Raw genomic sequence first — 18,358 nt, forward strand, 5'->3', positions numbered from 1 at the left:
AACTTGGGAGGCAGTGGGGACAGAACACCCCCTACCAATGCCTAGGTGGTACTGAATTGGTGAATCCTCACCCCAGCTAGGTAGAAAGGCAAAATCTGGGACTTCCCCCTGGAAGCTGCTAGACTGGTAGGGTTCATCAGCCCTCTCCTACCTGCGCGGGTCCCCATCAGAACTCCAGCCCTTGCAGACAATGCAGGCTTTGGTTTGCTAGGCCACAGGAGGGGTGGGACCAGCCCCTCTGGCAGCGAGTGGATCTCCTAGCAGCCCAGGGACAGGCATATGTACTTGTAGGGAGCATAAGGTATGATGCTGGCCAGCAGGTAGGCCAGCTTCTGGAGCACTGGCCAGTCATCACAGAGGACAGGGGGCTGATTAGAAGCCCCCCTCCAACTCCCATCTGCCTAGAGCTGTGGACAGGCCCCAGTGCATGCCAATTCTCCTCATTCCTGCCTGGGGCCATGGCTTGAGGGCTACCCCTGGTACGGCCAGGGCCCTCTCCCTCAGACTCAGCCCTTTACTCTTCTGTGCCACCTGTGCTAGGAGAGGGCTTCAGAGGGAAACTGAGAGGCAGGGGTACTGGCACTTCTGGGCCTGGTGGGGAGACTGTAAGGCACCCAGGTCTTTGAAACTATCAGGAGCTACATGGGTGCCTACCTGCATGTGAAGGGGGGAGGCAGTACTCAATCTATTTCAATAAACACTTACTATGTGCCAGTGACCTTTCTCTCTGCCCCAGGTTGGGGTTGGGCTGGGTCAGGAGGCTGTGCAGTCTCCTCGTGGGGGGAGGGTGCCCTGTCTGTCACCGGGCGCCATGCGCTCAAGTGTTCTATGGCTTGGCCTGGTGCTGGGCTCATAGTATACACTGTGTCATGCCCTGAAAGGGGCTGGGTGTCCCGGGTGTGTCTTATGTTGGTCACCGGGGCTGCAGTCTGAGTGCGTGGGTATGGGTCTCCCTTCCCGCAGGAAAGCAACCAGGCCACAGTCTCAGCGGATCTCCTCTTTACTGTGGATGTCACTGTTGCCATCACAGCCACAGCGAAGAACACACAGCTTTAACCCCCTGTGTGCTAAGGGGGATTCAGGCTATAAAACTAGCTATGTACATAGAGCATTCCAGGGAGAAAGCCAGCCCCAGCACGCACATGTCTGGGCACAACGGCAGCTGGGGTCTGGAGCTCACGTGGAACCGTGGGGGGGTGTATGGTGGGCAGGTGGGCGAGTGCATGTGAGGACATGCTGGGAAGGGCTGGGGAGGCGGCAGAAACGTTGCTGGGGCCACCTGGGGGGCTTCCAGCAGCTTGGCTAGGTGGTGGACCTCTGGGTCCTCCCAGGTTTCTGGCATTTCAGGGAAGCCCCCCTTCTCCCAGCCACGACCTCCCAGCTCAGAGGGCCCAAGACCAGGGCCCAGACCAGGCATCCAACAGTGCAACCCCTTCCCCAGCCGACTACCCCAGATCTGGAGGGTGCCGGGCCCTTTGCTAACTGACACCAGAGCAGGGCCAGGTGCCTGTATGGGCCAGGGGAATAAGGCAAGCAGGGGCGTCCACTGGGAGGCCAGGGCTGCAGAGGGCAGTGAAGGGGGCCTGGAGCCCTGGCAGAAAAGTGGCAGTTCTGGTCTCAGAGAGGAAGACTGCCATGGAAATGTATCTCTGGGGCACCCCATCAGGATGGAAACAGCCCCCAGTCCTCAGGCATCACCCACAGAGCTTGGGCACCATGGAGACTGCCTAGGGGTCTCCATGGAGACAGAGGTTGGCACTTTAGGGGCCACTACAGCCTGGTCACCACAGTGATTTCCACAGAGACACAGCTGGTCATCAGGGAGAGCCTGGGGGGATAGGGAGGGTCACCGTGGTGGCCAGGCCCAGAGACAGCGGCCCATCCCCTCAGGTGCAGCTGAGGGCGGTGGCCCCTAGCTGACACGGTATGTGGACGTGTTCTTGGGCTCTGTGCTGGGCACACACCAGTCGCCGGCCTCCTGGATGGTCTGGTAGTGACGCCAGGCTGACTTGTTGTAGACGGGCAGGCGCTCCACTGAGTCCGTGGACAGGGCCTGGAGAGCAGCAGGGTCAGCCTCTTCTGCCCCCCTGTACCTTGCCCACTCCTCAGGAGAACGCCCACCCGCAAGGTGGAGTATAGTGGCCACAGATTGTGGCCCATGTGTCCCACTCTATGTCTGAGGCAGCCCAGTGAGGTTTCAGACACTGGCTGAGACAACTGCCCCAGCCTGGAGAGACCTCTGAAAGGATCCGTCCCTACTGTCTTGCTCCTGCTCACTCAGAGGGTCAAGAAGGAAGTGGCAGAGGCCGGGCTGTGTGACCTTCAACAAGGTCACTAACTCTGGGCCTCAGTTTCCCCTTGAGCTGAATGCTAAGCTCTCAGTGGTCCCGCCTTCCTTCTAGATCTAACAAGTCAAGGGTCCCCAGAACAGGGACTTAGTCATAGACCATGGAGTTGCTTGCCAAGTAGGGAGTGCCTGGGGGCTGGGGAACTGTAGCGTTGCTCTGATTCTCAGTCTGGAATCAGGAAGGATTGGAAGGATGGGAAAGAGAAACTTAACAGCAGCCCAATCCTGCCTGACCTGTCTGCACCCCCCGAGCTGGGCGCTGCAGGCAGGGGCCTCACCTTGAGATAGATGACAGCATCAGTCCCAAAGCCCTCCATGGAGAAGAGCTGCAGGTCCCCCTGGAAGTACTTGGCATAGAGGCGGGAAATGGGGAGCCCGTACCCAAAGCCAGCCTACAAGGGGGCGAGAGTGGGGAGCGATGAGGAAGCTGGTGCCAGCCTCCCCAGAGCTCCTGGGACCAATGGGCTGAGGCAGGAGGGCTGAGCTGGGGTTCTGTGGGTGACCTGCTGCGGTAAGGAGGGACATGAGAAAGGACAGGCTCTGAGGCAAGTGGGAAGTCAGTCTTGTGGAGCGAGGAAGGCTGAGGCGGCGTTGGGGGCCAGGGTGGGGGCCGTAAGCATGGCAGGGAGAGGAGCTGGGCCCTGGTAGTCAGGGGGTCTGGGCAGGTCACAGGGCTTCTCTGAGTCCCAATTTCCCAATACCAGTCCTGCTTACTCCACTGGGAATGGACAGATGTTGGTGAGTTGAACACCACCAAGAGAGAGGTAGGAAAGTGTGGGGAGATAGAAGGGAGGGGGGAGTTGAGAAAAGGTGACAGGCAGACACCAGATGGGCAGGTATGTGCAAGCTCAGAGACTAGGCTGAACAGGGAGGTCCGGTCAGGAGAGGGGACTGACATCACACACAGCCACACAAGAATGGAGAGACCATGGGAGCTAAGAGGCCAGTGGTGGGGAGGCATGACAATTCGATGGGAAGGAGAAAAGACAGGCATCCTTTAGGAGGCAGGAGGGGAATTGGGGTGAAGCCATCTCACCAACGGGGTCCCCCCAGTGCCGGGCTGGGGGGTGGGTGCTGTGGAGTACATGTAGCTGAAGAGTCGCTCAATCTTCCTCAAAGGGACACCCCCACCTCGGTCACTCATCTGGGGGAGAGGGGACACATCAGGGCCTTGCCAGACCTCAGTTTTCCACATGTCCCACCTCTTAACACCCCTGACCTTTCATGGCCTTCCCTGTCCCCAAGGTCTTCCTGAAGCCCATCTCCTGGCAGGCATGGTGGCCAGAGCATCCTACTGCTCTCTGGCCCCCAAAGTCAAAGGTTACATACTTTGATAGACAGATCTTCTTCACCCAAGGCCACCATGACCTTGATAGGTGGGAGAATGAGGCTGGATTCATGGCTTTCCACAGTTGCTCGCATGGCATTCTGTGGAAGGAAAAAGGTAAGAGCGAGTGAGAGGAGCCTAGCCTCAACTACTCCCATCTCCCTGCAAAGGACAATCCGAGAGCCTCCTCACCTTGAAGAGTTCAAACAGCATGTGGTAGAGGTGGGAGGGGACATAGACCATGTGAATTGGCTGTTTGGAGTTGGATGCTGCTGGGGAAGTCAAGACCAAAGACAGGAAATTGTCAAGAGGTCACCATCCAGCATTCATTCACCCAGCATCTAGCACCTGCCTATCATCCATCCATCTGCTTGCTTATTCATCTACCATTTGTTCATTCATCTATCCATTCATTCAGAGTCAATTCAACCCTCTGTCTATCCATACAGCATCCATCCATTATACGATGTCCATCCACCCATCCATCCATCCATTAATCATATCCACCAACATCCAGGAAGTCCTCTATCTACCCATCTAGTGTCCATTCAACCATCCAACTGCCCTTCAATCTATGCATCTGTTCAAATACCTACCATTTATTTATGGAGTACAGATTCACCCTTCCATTCATCTGCCGTTTATCCACTACTTACCCATTCAAATAGTATCTATCCATCCTATATCCGACCTACTAGCTTCACCTGGATACCAGAATGCCCCAGAGAACTTTCTCACCCAGTGTGGGGAGAAAGAAGGGGTGCTGCCCAGATGATGCTGACAGCAGCACTCTGCTTCCCCAAAATCACTCTAGCTCAGAGAGTTTCTTGATGTTTGGGACTGAGTGTCTTTCCTTGGTGCCTGGAACAGAACTTTGCATGTAGCAGGAGCTCAATAAATGTGCACTGGATCAATGAATGAAGGAATCTTAGGCCCTGTGCTCGGCAGCGGAGACAAATAGATGACTAAAATTCAGCCATACCCTCTCGGAAATTCACACCTAGACTGAAACACACGACTTTCACATTAGGTGTATCGAGAGCTGTGTGCCAGGCCCTGGGCTTGACCCTCTGGATACTGAAGTAAAGTGGCCTGTCTCTGGCCCCACATAACCAACAGTGCTACAAAGGGACAGCTTAAGCAGGAAAGTGCCTGTCTCCTCCGGGAGGTCTGGGAAGACTTTTTGGAGGAGCTGGACTTGAACTGGACCTTAAGGGAGGATGAGGATGTGGGCAGTGTGACTTCTGGGTACAAAGGCATGAAACACCTTACGTTTCTGGCACAGAGTGGGGTGGCTAAGGAGCAGGTGGGTGCGGAGTAGGGTAGAGGTGACTTCCAGGCCCCTGATCCTCCTCTCCCCTGTACCTGCCCCCACCCCGCCAGCACCAAGGCCTGACACCTCTACCTCCAAGGTATATATCAAACCCACCCGTTCTCTTCATCTCTGCTGCCATCCCCTCCCCCTGCCTAGATCCTGCACTGACCTCCTGACTGGCCTTCCTGTGTCCTCTCCTGTCTCCTCCAACCTCTAAACACCTTTAGACTGTAAGTCATCCTGTCATCACTGTGCTTCAGACCCTCCAGTGACTGCCTGCTGCACCAGAATCCCGGGTCTTGCCCATGGGCCATGGGCCCCACATACCCCAGCTTCTCTCTCCAGCTCATCACCCCTTCAGTCTCCCAGCCCCACTGTGCCAATCCTCTGGTCCTGGCCTACTCCACCCAAAGGAGGCCCGCAGAGGATGGTATCCATTCTTCCCCCTCCTTTGAGCACAGATATCCCTACCGCAAAGTTTTATTTGGCACATGGCTGCCCGGTGAGGAACCAAATTTAAATCTCCAGCCTCCCTGGGAGCTCGGGGGAAGCCAGGTAACTTAGGGAAGCAATGTGTTCGACTGCTGGGCCCTACCGGCCATGTCCTCTCCCCCCTCGTCCAGGCTAGACCTGGCACAGGAGATGGGTAGCAGCTGCGACCCTTCTGACCCAGAGGCTGGAGAGGGAGGCCTCCCTCTCGACTGAGCCACTGTGACTTGGGTCCTGGGAGGGCAGCCAGACTGACAGCCCGCACACTGTCCCCCCCTCACCATCACATCGCCCCATTTTCTTTCCTTCCTGTCACTTTTCATGATCTGAAGTTTTCTTGTTTATTATTTGTTCACTGGTTAAAGGGCCCGTTCCCCAGCCTCCCAGCACCAAGAATGCAAGCTCTGTGAGAACAAGGTCCTTGCCTGTTGGGTTTACTGCTTAATAAATACTTGTCACATAAATTCATCATCATCATCCAGTAACAGCTCTGCTTCTCCCCCTTCTAGCTAACAGGTGATTTTGTGGCTCCCGTTCCCACCTTCCTCTTCCATGTCCCCAGCCCTCAGACACACACACTGCTCACCATTGATCTCCTGGATCTCCAGGTCGGGTGAGGCCATGTAATACTTGTCACACAGGAGCTTGGCCATGTCGTAGGCATCTGGCAGGAGAGAGGGGCCATTCAGGGAATGGGGCGGTCCACCCAGCAGGCAGTCCTCCTGGCACAGACACGAGGCATCACCAACACACGGGGCAGTGGGTCACCCTCTGGCAGGTAAGCTTGCGGGGTTCACAGGAGGCACAGTGGGGGCTGCCTACCTTTCACCACCTCGGAGACGCTGCAGTTGGGATCGATGCTGCCGATGTGTTTGGGGTGGGCTGGATTGGTGCTGCCATCAAATATCAGGGCTGCAGGCAGGAAGGAGGTGCTGCTGGCAGAGCCGCAGAGCTTGCCGGCTCTCTCTTCCCACAGGGCTCTCCACCCCCACCTCCATCTAGCACCCACTCTGAAGGGCACGCTGCCCCACTCTTGCCCTGACCCCTCCCTCCCTGGGTCAGGCCACCCTGGACCCTTGCAGGCCCGAGCATTCTTCTCAGGGGTCTCGGCCCACACACAGCCCGCGTTACACGTATTCTTCTGTTTGCTGTACCATTTACAAATAATTTTTACCATCTTGCATTTGAAATTATTTGGGCATGATGAACTCATTTAACTTTTGATTGGCAATGATTTCTTGACAATCACAGTGAATTCTCCTTGGAACTCGAAACAGCAAACCGTCCCTGAATGTAACGTGAGTTTTGATGAATACCACACTTAAAAGAAGTGACATAATTTTGCATTCTGTGCACATTTAAAACAATGAGTCTCAATGCTGCTGCTTTCTCCTTCCACCTGGCGGCCGGGAACGCTGGCTCAGGCCCCGAGCCCCCACCGCAGCCCTGCTCACTGTGCTGGTTGATGAGCATGCGGATGGAGATGCGGCTGAGGTAGAAGCGGTCCAGGAAGTACTGGATGTTCTGGTTGGAGACGGGGTCGTCGCCGTAGGTGTCCTTGTACTCCAGCACGCCCTGCGCCATGGTGGGCACCACGTCGTTGTGGCGGTTCCGGATGGTGATCAGGGCATCGGTGAACCTGCAGGGCAGGGCAGGGGTTGGCCCCCACCCAGTCCCCGCCCCCAGGACGCCCTCCAATTCTCCCCTTCTTCTGACCTCCTCTCCACGTCTTCCCTCACTCCACCTTCCCAGTCTGATTGATGCGTGGCGTTCTCCCCGCTCCTCCCCAGCTCACCCTGAATCTCCCACTGCCCGCCTGACAGCCTGGGTGCCCCAGGGATGGGGCTCGGATCTCGCCATCAGACTCAGGGCTTGCCAAGGCCTGGGCCTGTCTCCCCCCTCAGGCTGGATATCCCAGAGGGCAGGGATAATCTTGCTCACCCCGCTGGCGTATCTACCCCTGGAGCTGTGGCCCCAGATGCCCCTCTCCTGCACCTGCCCTCCTGCCGCCAAGTGGGGCCCGCACTCACTGGCTCAAGGTTCGGTGGTCCTCAGGGTCCTTGTCCAGGAACTCCATGATGTCCAGGAGACTCTGGACGTACCTGTGCGCAGGAGCAGCGGGGACACTGCCTCAGCTCCGGGCCAGGCCAGCTGCCCTCCCCACCTGGCCTGGCTGACCTCACTCTCGTTCTGCACCCCCCGAGCTGCACCGGTTGGCAAGCTGCATCATCTTTTTCTCAATCCATCTGCAGGCAAGTCTCCGTGTGACAACACAGTGAACTGTGCCAGAAAACCTCTAAGTTGCTGGTCCCCCTTACAGCTCCTTTGCTTTGGGATCCAAGAATAGTAGTCTCTGAAGGAGCTTCAAGATCATCTCATCCATGGGGTCTCACAGATCAGGAAACTGAGGCCCAGACTGGGGAGACTTACCACAGGCCCACAGTGAGAGAAACTGAGGCTAGTCATGCAGTCTCTCTGAGCCCCTTCATGGAAACTGATCCTAACATCTACCCCACAGGTGGCTGTTGCATCCTATAGGGCACAGCTGACAGAGTGGCTGGCCCAGGTCCTCCTACAGAGCAGGGCTGTGAACCTGTGAGGACAGCCTCACACTTTGAACTCTGGGTTGGGTGGGTCTGGGCCAGGCACCAGGATCTGGGTAATCTGCCCAGGGAACTGGATTTTAAACGGCAGGTGGGGAGGACCCAGCAGTCAGTGGACATGCTCAGCTCTGACCCTTGGTGGGGCTGAAGCCCATGGAGACCCCTGAAGAGCTCACTCTACTCTGAAAGGCACAGCAGGAGTGGGTAGCCCCATTGTCCCCCATCTGCAGGCCTAGTTAGGAAGCCGGCATCCCCAGGACCTAGAAAATTGCTGGGTAACTACGGGGACCATTGGGAAGCCGTGAACTCGGGGCAGCAGAGGGGCCATCTTCTGTGAGGGAGTCAGGCCCATCAGTGGCAGCAGATGGTACCAACCTGGAACCGTTGTCCCCTGCTCCCATGAGCCAGGACCACCACTGTTCCCCTGCTATATGCCCAGCCTGCAGCCTGTTCTCCTGGGAAAGGCCAGAGAGCTGAGCTTTTCTCTGGCAGAAACACTTCCGGTCAGCAGGGAGGAGGGGCTGCCAAGAGCCCAGGGCGGGAAGGGCCTTGGGTCTAATAGTCTCTCTAGAAAAGGCCCCACCATGGTAGGCACATGCCCATGTACACCGTACTTTGACCTTGACAGGTAAAATGGGATGGGCAGGAATTAGCTCCATTTCACGGCTCCTCACTGGCATAAAGCAGTCTCACAACTGGTAAATGGTTTAACGAATTCTCAAGTCTCCAGCATTCCTGCCACTGTACAGTCCTGGGGCTGCTCAATATGCCCACCTCCATGTTGCTCAAGGTCCCCCTGTCCAGAAAGCGCTTTCCCGTTCACCTACCAACTGCTCCTCATCCCTCTCTTGCTTAAGGCAGAGGAGAGGATGGTGAGCGAGTTGGCTGTGGAGCTGGCTCTGCTAAGTTCCACTGCTGGCTTTTCTACTTCGAGCTGTGTGGCCCTGGGTACGTTTTGGAACCTCTCTGAGCCTGAGTTTCCTCAACAGGAAAATGGAGGGTTTGTACCTACCGCTATCACTGCCTTTTGGTGAGGATTAAATGTGATAATCAGCACAGTGCCTAGTACCTAGTGAGCACTCTCTAAATGTTTGCTCTTGTTACAAATGGTGGTCAAAAACGTCATCAGCTAAGTACATCCTCTGAGCCTCCAGGAGGCCCCCAACACTGTCCATCCTACTGGCTGTATTGGGCACAGGCTTGAATATCACCATGTTTTAATCGTCATGCTCTGGACAGCAAGGATGGAACTGTCCCAGCTGTGGCACTCTGCCTGCCCTCCCCACTGGGGGCCCGGCACAGGAGGCAGCATAATAACTGAGGTGAGGGGGCCCAGACAGCAGATCAGCTTCCCTGCAGCCGGTCCTCCCCATCCCTGCAGCCTCAGCAGACAATCAGAGTGGTAGAGCAGCACTCCTAAGGCCTAACCTCAGTCGGCTTAGAGAATTGTAACAGCTGATGCTTAGGGACAGTGAGTGCCTGCCTGTGCTCAGAGTCTACACAAGGTCTCTCATCTCCCAGCACACCTGACTCAGTATTTCCCCTTTTTGCAGGCAAGGAAACCAGCTCAGAGAGGGCAGGTGACATGTCTCTGACCACACAGGAAGCAGCTGGGCTTGGATTCAAACCCCAGGTCCCCCCCACCCCCACCCCTGGCTCCAAGTCTAAGCCCCGCAGCGACTGCTCACCACCCACACTGGTCCCAACAGTGATGCTGCTGTTGTCAATGGTGACGGTCGTCAGCATTTGCGGGGCACCAGCCACATGCCAGGGCTCTGCTGTGCTTGCCTGCCCCCCACTTTAAGCTACATGATCACCCTGAGGTGGGTGCTACTGCGAGACCCATTGTACAGATGAGGAAGTTAATGTGCAGAGCTGGGATTCCCTTGCACGTCAGTGTGTCCCCATATCCCATGTTCCCTAACAGTTACCCAGGAGAAAGCGTCAGGATCGTGTGATTCCTGGAGGGTCCGAGGGGGGTTGGGGGAGAAACCTGAAGGGATGCAGTGCTTGGGGTAGGTGCAGAGTTGGAGGGAAGGGGCGCATCTGGAGAGCGGGACCTTGGGACCCCTTCCCAAGGAGGGGTGTGGCAAGCAGGGAGGGAGGAGGTTGGAGCTGGGAGGCCCTGACTGGCTTGGCCAGGAGGTGGGAGATAGGGTCAGAGTCCCAGGGCCCGGGGTAGGGAGCAGCTTCTAGCTGCTGGCACCGCCTTCCACAGCTGCCTAAGGAGCCCTGGAGAACGGAAATGGGCCTGAGTCACATGACCAGTTAAGTAGAGCAAAGGGCACCAGGACTGACAATAGGCAGCAGAGAGCTGCCAGTCTCAGGCCTCTCCTGGGCTGGGAAGCACAGTTAGAATCGCTCACAGGGCCATCCCTCTGGAGTGGTCCTGGGTATACTCTCAGAAGGGAAAGGAGAAGAGGGGAAGGGTTTTCCCAGAGGTCCCTGGCCCTGGCCTGAAGCCCTGAGACACCTTGCACACCTTGGGCCAGATTGTGGTCCAGAAGGGAGAGACTGGGGAGGGAGCAATGCTGGCTCCTGGACTGCCTGCCCCTCCGAGGCCCAGAGAAAGAACTGGGCTTGGACAGGGAGGCCTGAAGGCAGTGGTGCAATGACAGACTCCTCCCTTACAGGTACACTTGCCCTTGGCCATGCAGAGTGGGTGAGCAGGTAGTGGGGCCTAACATAATGGCCCTCGAGGAGACCTGGGCCTGCTGCTCTCAGCAGTAAACAAGGCCACTGCAGAGTCCCAGAGCCCCGGGGTGAGATCTAGAGCCCTATCCTACAGGCCCATGGTAATGTGGAAGTCCCAAACCGGTCTTCTGGGGCGTTTTTGCCGGTCCAGAAGCCTGGATTTGGGAGGCAGGAGGGGTGGAAATGTGTGGAGAGGTGGACGGGGTGTGGGTGTGTCTGGGGATGGTGGAAGGAGTATGCCTGTGGTGGGGCAGGAGGTGCAGGCTGTGAGGAAGGAGGAGGGGGCGCTGCGCAAGTGGGGGTATGTGTGTACTTCTGTGCACCTGTGGGTGGCTGTGCATTGGGCGCTCGTGTCCACAGCTGCTGGGGAGAAGGAGTGTGAACACAGTGATGGCGACGGCTGTGTGGGGAGGGGAGAGGTGACAGACAGGCCCTGCATCAGGAAGCTGCTCTGTGGAGGGGTGGAGGCTGTGGCCCTGCGCTGGCAGACCTGGGCCCTGGTACTGGCTGTGCCCTCAGGAGGCCCCCCCAGCTGAGCTGCTCAGTCCCTTTCTATAAAACGGGCTTCACAGCAGAAAGCACTTCAAGGGACTATGGTGCAGAATCGAGACGATGCAGGCTGTCAAGCTCTCCGATCACTCGATTATGCAGGGAGTGGCTGAGGGATTCCACGAGAGGATCTGGCTTCAGCCCCTGCCCTGTGTCCAGTGTGGTGCAGACCCTGGATGACTGGAGCCACTGTCATGGGGCTGGTTCTTCTTCTCAAGGGCAAGGCCTGGTTCCTTCAGGGTGGGGGTCCCCCACAGGCTGGATTTGGGGCCCAGGGGTCACAAAAACCTCACTGACAGGCAAGGGAGGTTCATGAGAAGGTGCCGGCCACATTGCCTTCCAACCCCCTCCCTGCAACTGTGGCAGGACTCTGTTAGTGACAGGATGACTCACTGCCATTTGATTCTACTCTGCAACTCTCACTTAACCCTCTGCTTTCTGGAAGCACGTCCCCACCGACCACACCCTCCCTGCTATCCTGCCCTCCCGAGAGGAGGTGAGGTTGCCGCTGTGCTCCAGCGACTCTGGCATCAAACACACTGCTGTAAGATAAATCCTACCTTCCCACTGGCTTGCACTGTGAGCTTAGAAATCTCTGACCCCAGAACTGCCCAGAACACAGCACTCTTTCTTCCCTTCAAGAACACAGCCCCCAGATGGCACAGGCTGGTTGGAATCCCGGCTCTCCCACATTCTGCCGAGTGATCTGGACAAGCTGTTTACCATCTCCGAATCTCAGTATCCCCATCTCTAAACTGAGGGTTAAATGAATGAATCAGTTGGTGATGCCCAGCAGGCACTCCAAGTAGGCTTGCATTTGACATCCTCGTACTCATCAGTACTACATTAAGACAATCAGTCTCCGTCACAATCACTCATCTCTGGAGATGATGCCACCCAGGAGCTGGAGACATGCTGTGTCTATGGAGTTCTGCATACTTGCACATCTAGCAGCGGTGTCTGATCCTTAGAAACAGAACAGATCCCCATTTTACAGATGAAAAGCTGACACTCAGAGAGGCAGAGGGTTTGCTAAGGATTAAGTGTCTACCAAGCAGCGAAGCTGGGCCTCAAGGTGAAGCATGCCGATGCCACACCAAAACAGGGTCCCACTAGACCAGTTTGTCCAGTTTAAATAATTTATCAGGCATATGTAGAACCAGGAATTCTCAATTCGCCCACAGTGACTCCTGCCTAGAACCTCTCCCCAGCTGAGCAGAAACTCCATTAACTGTTACCACGTATTAACTATCACCACTACTACTACTAATAGCATTTGTACAGGACGTTTCCATTTTTCAGAAGGGGAGGTTTTGCTCTTTACTCATGAGACTCTGAGGGGAGTATCTTCCCGCCAGCCTCCTGAGTGCATTGTCCCCTCCTCTCATGAAAACCCTGCCCACCACGAACACCTCTACCATCCAAGCTGGAGGGTTCTCCTGCAGGAGGCCTGTACTCCCTCACAGGCAGCCACCTTGTCCCGGCCAGCAAGTCCTCACTGCCTTCAGACCTCAGTCTCTCTTGCTATAGCCAAAGTCCATTCCCTGGAAACTATCTCGGCAGGCTGTCTCTTCAGTGTGTCAGAATGTTCCAGCAATCCCTTGGCCTGCTCTCCTCTAAGCTGAATCATCCACTGGGAAGTGTTCTTTCTTGTCTAGCTTCACTCCCTCCTGCTGTTGTTTGACATTAGCGCCAAGCTTTGAGGGACAAATAAGTCAGGCCAAGCCCCCACATGTGTAATGGATTTTCAGGAAGGGACACGGTAGGAGCCTGGGGTGTCCTGGGCATTTTGGCGGCTCCCTAGTTCCTGCATCCCTCAGCTCTCCTAGGAAAAATGTCCAGGGAGGGGCCTGAGAAGCCCTGTCCAGCTAGTCAGGGACCAGCTGGAGAGGCAGCCAGGTCAGCCAGCTGGACAGAGCTGGAGGAGGGGTGCGGACAGATGGCGCCTTCTGTCTCTGACCCATGACTTCCACACCGCCCCATGGTGGGACATGCTGGTGGCTCAGAGGTCCTGCACTTCTGAGGAACAGGGCCCAGCGAGGGGTGACCTGGCTGGGCTATAGAAAATCAGCCTCTGCCTCCATCCCCTCAGCCTGCCGTCACGGCTCGCACTCACAGCACTATATCCACAGAGTAAGTTCCTGGTGGCCCTAGACGGGCCTTTCCTGCCTCAGCACCTTGGCACACACAGTTCCTGTGGCCTGAAATGCCCTTCCCTTCTTTCTTGGTCTAAGCTCACCTAGGCACCCTGTCAGGCCCAGTGATGCATCACCTCCTCTATGCATCTGTTTCAACTTCCCCCCACCCTCTGATTCAATTAACAATCGCTGGGTACCTATGTGCCTGGCCTTGTGAGCAAGACATTTTCCTTATCATATCTCATTTAGTAGAATAAGTCATGCCTACGCATACCCACGCATAGAGAAAGGACACCCATAAAAGCTTACAAACACTTACAGTGTTTGGTTAGGGGGTGGAGGGTAGTGGTTGGCATTCTCTTCTATTTACTTAGCGGTGTTTTCCAAATGTTCAAAGTGAACACATTATACTTCTGCAATGAGGGGAAATAACCCAGTCAGTGTTGCCTTTACATAATTCTTTTGATTCTTAATTTAAGTAAAACGAATTCGTCAGCAGACCACTGCTCCCCCTACTATCTAGGCACTTAGTTAGCTTTTTATGCGCTCAGGGGATGATGGGTCCCCCAAGGGCAGTGGCTGCTGTCATTTGCCCACATTTAGCACGGCTCTGGGCTCCAAGCAGGTGCAGATGCCTCTCCCGAACCCAACAGGGAACCACGGCCATGCATACCATAGCCAGAAGAGCTAGCGAAAGATTTCTGCCTGGTGCCACTTAAGACCAACCATAATTAGTCATTTACATGCCCAATGACAGAACAACTTTTGTTTATTCTCTGTGTGACTGGCCATAACGTCATCCAGTTACTTAACCCTGGCAGAGTTCTTGAGTGAACTTTACTGAGGACTTAGTGCTACTGCTGCTCTGTGCAATCAATGTTTGGTCTTTGCCCCCTGAAGCTCTTTGGGGTACATACTGTGCCATCCCTGCATCTATCTGGGTGTTTTCCAACATCTAAAACAGTCTGACTTATGGTTGGATTATGTAATTTGAAGATTTGCTTTTTCCTGTTTTGTTTCCCACAAAGTTTCCCAGGTAATATTTTCTAACAGGTACGGGGTTTTCAGGACCAGGGCTGGTAGCAAAGGCTGACAGTAGCCTGATTTGGGGTTTTGGCTGTGAAAACAATTTCCTAGGTGAATCCTGGGTTTCCAGAGAAAGGAGGGCGGTAAGCATGGGGCTGTCCCACAGACATGGAGGCTAGGAGCCTGATCTAAGTCCCTGCTCTGGCCTAGCAGTGCACTAGACCTTGGGCAACTCCCTGGCCTCTCCAAGTCCCTGCGCTTCTCCCCTGTCCCTGCCTCCCTCACAGCTGCTGGGAGTATGGGGACTCCATCTCTGAGCCCAGGGGCACCTGGAAATGAAGTGGGAGGTGTGGACACTAGCTGGGGTCTCACCAGCTCTGCACCAGCTGCACCGAGGGGGTGCTCAGCACTCGGTCGGGAAGCAGGTTAATCTCCTTCATGATATTAGCCAGGCGCACAGGCAGCTCCTGCCTGAGGAAGGTGAAGGAGGTTTTCTCACAGGCATTGCTGGACCCTGGTGGGAGAGAGAAAGGTGAGCCCACAGAGCTGCAAACCTCAGAACCAGAGTCAGGTCGACTAAATCCTTCCTTCCCTGAGGATGCAGAGGAGCGACCATGGATGGGGAACAAGGCACCTCTCCTAATCCCCTGCAGGACTCTGACCTCCACTCCACCCCACACAACCAGTGGGAAGGTTACATCTCCAGCTGAACCCTGCTTGTCTCCAACCACAGGGGACAGGGCCACTCCCAGGCCTACTTGCAGCTGCCTCTGGCCTAAGTTACCTCATTTCCCCTCTTTCTTTGCCTCTCAGAAGACACTTACTTTGGTGGGTTGATCCAGGTGGGCAGAGGAGCCTGGGAAGTCCATTGGGCTGGGCCCTGGCTGAGGGGAGCTATATCTGGGCCACTGAGGCTGCAGGGTCCCCACATCATCTCTGGCCCCAGTCCATCCAGACTGGATGGTCCATCCAGGTTGTCCGGGCTGGTCTTCCTGACCACTGCAGAGCTGCCCCTACCTTAGTAACCACCAGTGAAGCAAATGGCCCAAGGATGGGAACCCAAATGCCTTGGTCCTTGGTCTGACTGCAAGATGACGAGGGGGTAAAGGATTGAATAAAGCCCTGATCTGGAGTCAGGAGACCTAGGTTCTAGACCAGGTTCTGCTTCCAGCTCTGTCACCCACACCATGTCACCATCCTTCTGAGGGGCTCAGTTTTCCCCACTGCACCACAGGTGAGCCAAACTCTACTATGAGCCCCAACCAGCTATGACATTTCTTTGATCGCGGTCCAGTCTGGCGTGGGTAGCTGCTGGTGGCTGAGGGAGGGCCCAGGAGGCTTTCCTACATGGGACAGCTCCAACAGGGCAGGGAGATAGGCAGACAAGTCCTGGCAACAGTGGCCCCTGTGTCCTCCTGACACCTCCCCACCCCCTCCCATCAGTGATGCAGCTGTAACCTGAGCCAGGCACCATCTCCTCAAGAGCAACCTGGGCACCCTCTGCTAATCCCGGCTGGCACCATGGCAATACCCTATGGGCAGACAGGGCCCACACAAGGCCTGTTTTAGTTGCCATGTTGGCACAGCCTTGCCCCTGCTTAGAATGTTTGTGGTGGGAGACCTGGCCCAGGAACCCAGGGAAGACAAGAGTGGGTGCATGCCTCCTACTCTGCCTCATGGTGTCCTGGGCCCCTTGCCTAGCTGGAGACAGGCAGACAAGTTGGAGATTTGATCTTCAACTGTCCTTGCCCACTGGGACAGCTAGGGGCCAGCTCCTTCGGGGGTGGAGGTATACTGGTCAGTCTCTCTCCTGCTGGCGTCTTCTGAAAGAGCCCCTTTCCCAGCGGACCCCTGGGTGCCCAGACCAGCCCAAGTCTCCTTCCAGATGGCTGCAACTCCCAACTATGTCTGGTACTCCCACCAGCACTCCCCGGCACTTATTCTCTGTTCCCCATTCTGGGTCATCCAGACAGCCCCCATTAACTCTTTAGGCTTGGATACACCCTACTCCCTTCCTGCCCTAACATGACGCCTCACTGCCCCTTACTCTGTAAGGCCCCTCCCAAAGCTCAGGAAGACACCTTGGACCCCTCCTTCCCAGTCCACCCCACCTCGCCCTCATTCACAGTCCAGTCGAGTGTCTGTACAGCCAGCGCACCCTTAACCCTTTCAGGGTCGGTCCCTGCCTCCCCGTTAACCCTCTCCTGCCCGTACCCCTCCAAGCAATCCTTCTCTGTCACTCAGGGCCTCTCTTCTCCTCCGCGTTAATCCTCCGTTGTCAGGCCCCTTCATTCACTCCAACCCGGCCCCCGAGGGCCCCCGTGGCCAGCCGTCTCCCGCCCACTCCATACCGAAGTCCAGAAACTGCTTCATGGACAGCGGGGACGGGGAGAACTTGCTGAAGTGCTCGATGTACTTGGGCGCCCCTGCCAGGGATGCATTCTTCATCAGCGCGCGGATCCAGCGCATGGCGGCGGCGGCCGCAGCTCGGGCCCGGGCTCCGGTTGCCGAACAGGTATCGCTGGCGCTCGGCTCGGCCCAGCCCGGCCCAGCGACGCGGTTCGGCTGCCTCCTCCCTCTACCCGGCCCTGGCGGCCCTTCAGGCCCCGGCCAACCGGCTCTCCGCGGCGCCCCGCCGTTGCCAATGGCCGCTCACAAACAACTTCTGGCGAGCCAATAGCCTCTCGCCCCTGCACGTGGCTTCTCCCGGGCCCGCCCCCTTAGCCCGATCTGTGCCCCGAAGGCCTGTTGTTTTCTGGAGGCTGCGCCACGGTCCAGCATCGCGTGCGTTCACTCCGCCCTTTCCGCCTCGCGGGGCGTAGCCAGAGTTAACCCCTCCCTCCCCGGACCCTTCCTTTCCCCGCTCCTTGCCCAGTCTCCGTCACTTGCCTTCCCTGAAATTGTCCGGGTTGCTTTCAACGAAACCCTTTCCTGTTTGACCTTTCCTGATCCCTAACCTGCTCTCAGAGATCTGATGGGTTCCCAGCCCGGGTGACAGCGGCTCGGACTGTGAAGTTTTGCACACTTCGGGGTCATGTGCAGTCACCCACTTCCACAAAGATGCAAGCGGATCAGGAAAAGGCGTCATTTTGATTTACCATTAAAAAACACCCGGAGTCAAACCCAAACTAAAGAACAGCGGGGATGGAGGCAGTGTCTACCATCGGTGCTGTGAGTGCAGTTTTCAACACTGAAAACTTTAATCACTTAACAAATTTGACCCGAGAAAGCACGCTCCTTCGCACTGGGCTTCCTCAAAGAGTGGTCCTGGAAGGTGGTTTGTGCTGGGTCGCGGAGCCCACCCATCCCCAGCAGCCCAGCTCTCTGGTAGGAACGCAGCGCGCCCTCTTGTGGTCGAACGTGGTATGTCCTGTTCCCCGACTTGCCCCTTGGATGTTTTCACTTTTTCACTGTTCTGTCCTTGGCCCGCACTCAACAGGTACCTAATACGTGCTAGGCTTTGTGCTGGAAACAGGAACAAAAACAGGATTAAGACATGGTCTTTAACCTTAGGTCGTGTCATTTCTCAGTTCGGGAGGTGGCTGAATAACTAAATGGTTAAATAGTTTTAACAGTGTAACTTTAGCTAACACTGAGCTATGTACAAGGCTTCACAATGAAAAGAATCTCAGCTGAATGAATTAATTGCCTACGTGCCAGGCACTGTTTGCATACATTATCTCATTTAATTCTCCAGACAGTTCTATTGTGCTATTATTATCCCCATTTTATAGATGAGGACAATGAGGCTCAGGGATCCTGCTCAACTGCAAATCTGAACTTGTTACTTCCCTTGCTCACAACCTTTCAATGGCTCTCCACCAATTGCTGTAGCCTGTCCAGTTCTCTACCTACCTGGTTTGGCTTAAA

General features: G+C 55.9%; 1 protein-coding gene across 2 annotated transcripts; it reads right to left on the reverse strand.

The window, feature by feature from the left end:
• Positions 1–984: 984 nt before the first annotated feature.
• On the reverse strand, positions 985–17,131 carry PDK2 (pyruvate dehydrogenase kinase 2). Of its 2 annotated transcripts, none has more exons than XM_036879698.2 (11): positions 16,840–17,131; positions 14,861–15,002; positions 7,509–7,580; positions 6,933–7,117; positions 6,301–6,390; positions 6,065–6,142; positions 3,867–3,943; positions 3,677–3,775; positions 3,384–3,491; positions 2,626–2,739; positions 985–2,053 (listed from the first exon to the last, which is right to left on the reverse strand). In XM_036879698.2, exons 1-11 carry the CDS (start codon positions 16,955–16,957, stop codon positions 1,913–1,915), a joined length of 1,224 nt encoding a protein of 407 aa, XP_036735593.1. In that variant the 5' UTR covers positions 16,958–17,131; the 3' UTR covers positions 985–1,912. The 2 variants fall into 2 exon arrangements, with proteins under 2 accessions (XP_036735593.1, XP_036735592.1); XM_036879697.2 differs by having other exon boundaries at positions 3,867–3,946.
• Positions 17,132–18,358: the final 1,227 nt, after the last annotated feature.

Source organism: Manis pentadactyla, chromosome 4 (genome assembly GCF_030020395.1).
Source record: "Manis pentadactyla isolate mManPen7 chromosome 4, mManPen7.hap1, whole genome shotgun sequence".
Taxonomy (NCBI): Eukaryota; Metazoa; Chordata; class Mammalia; order Pholidota; family Manidae; genus Manis; species Manis pentadactyla.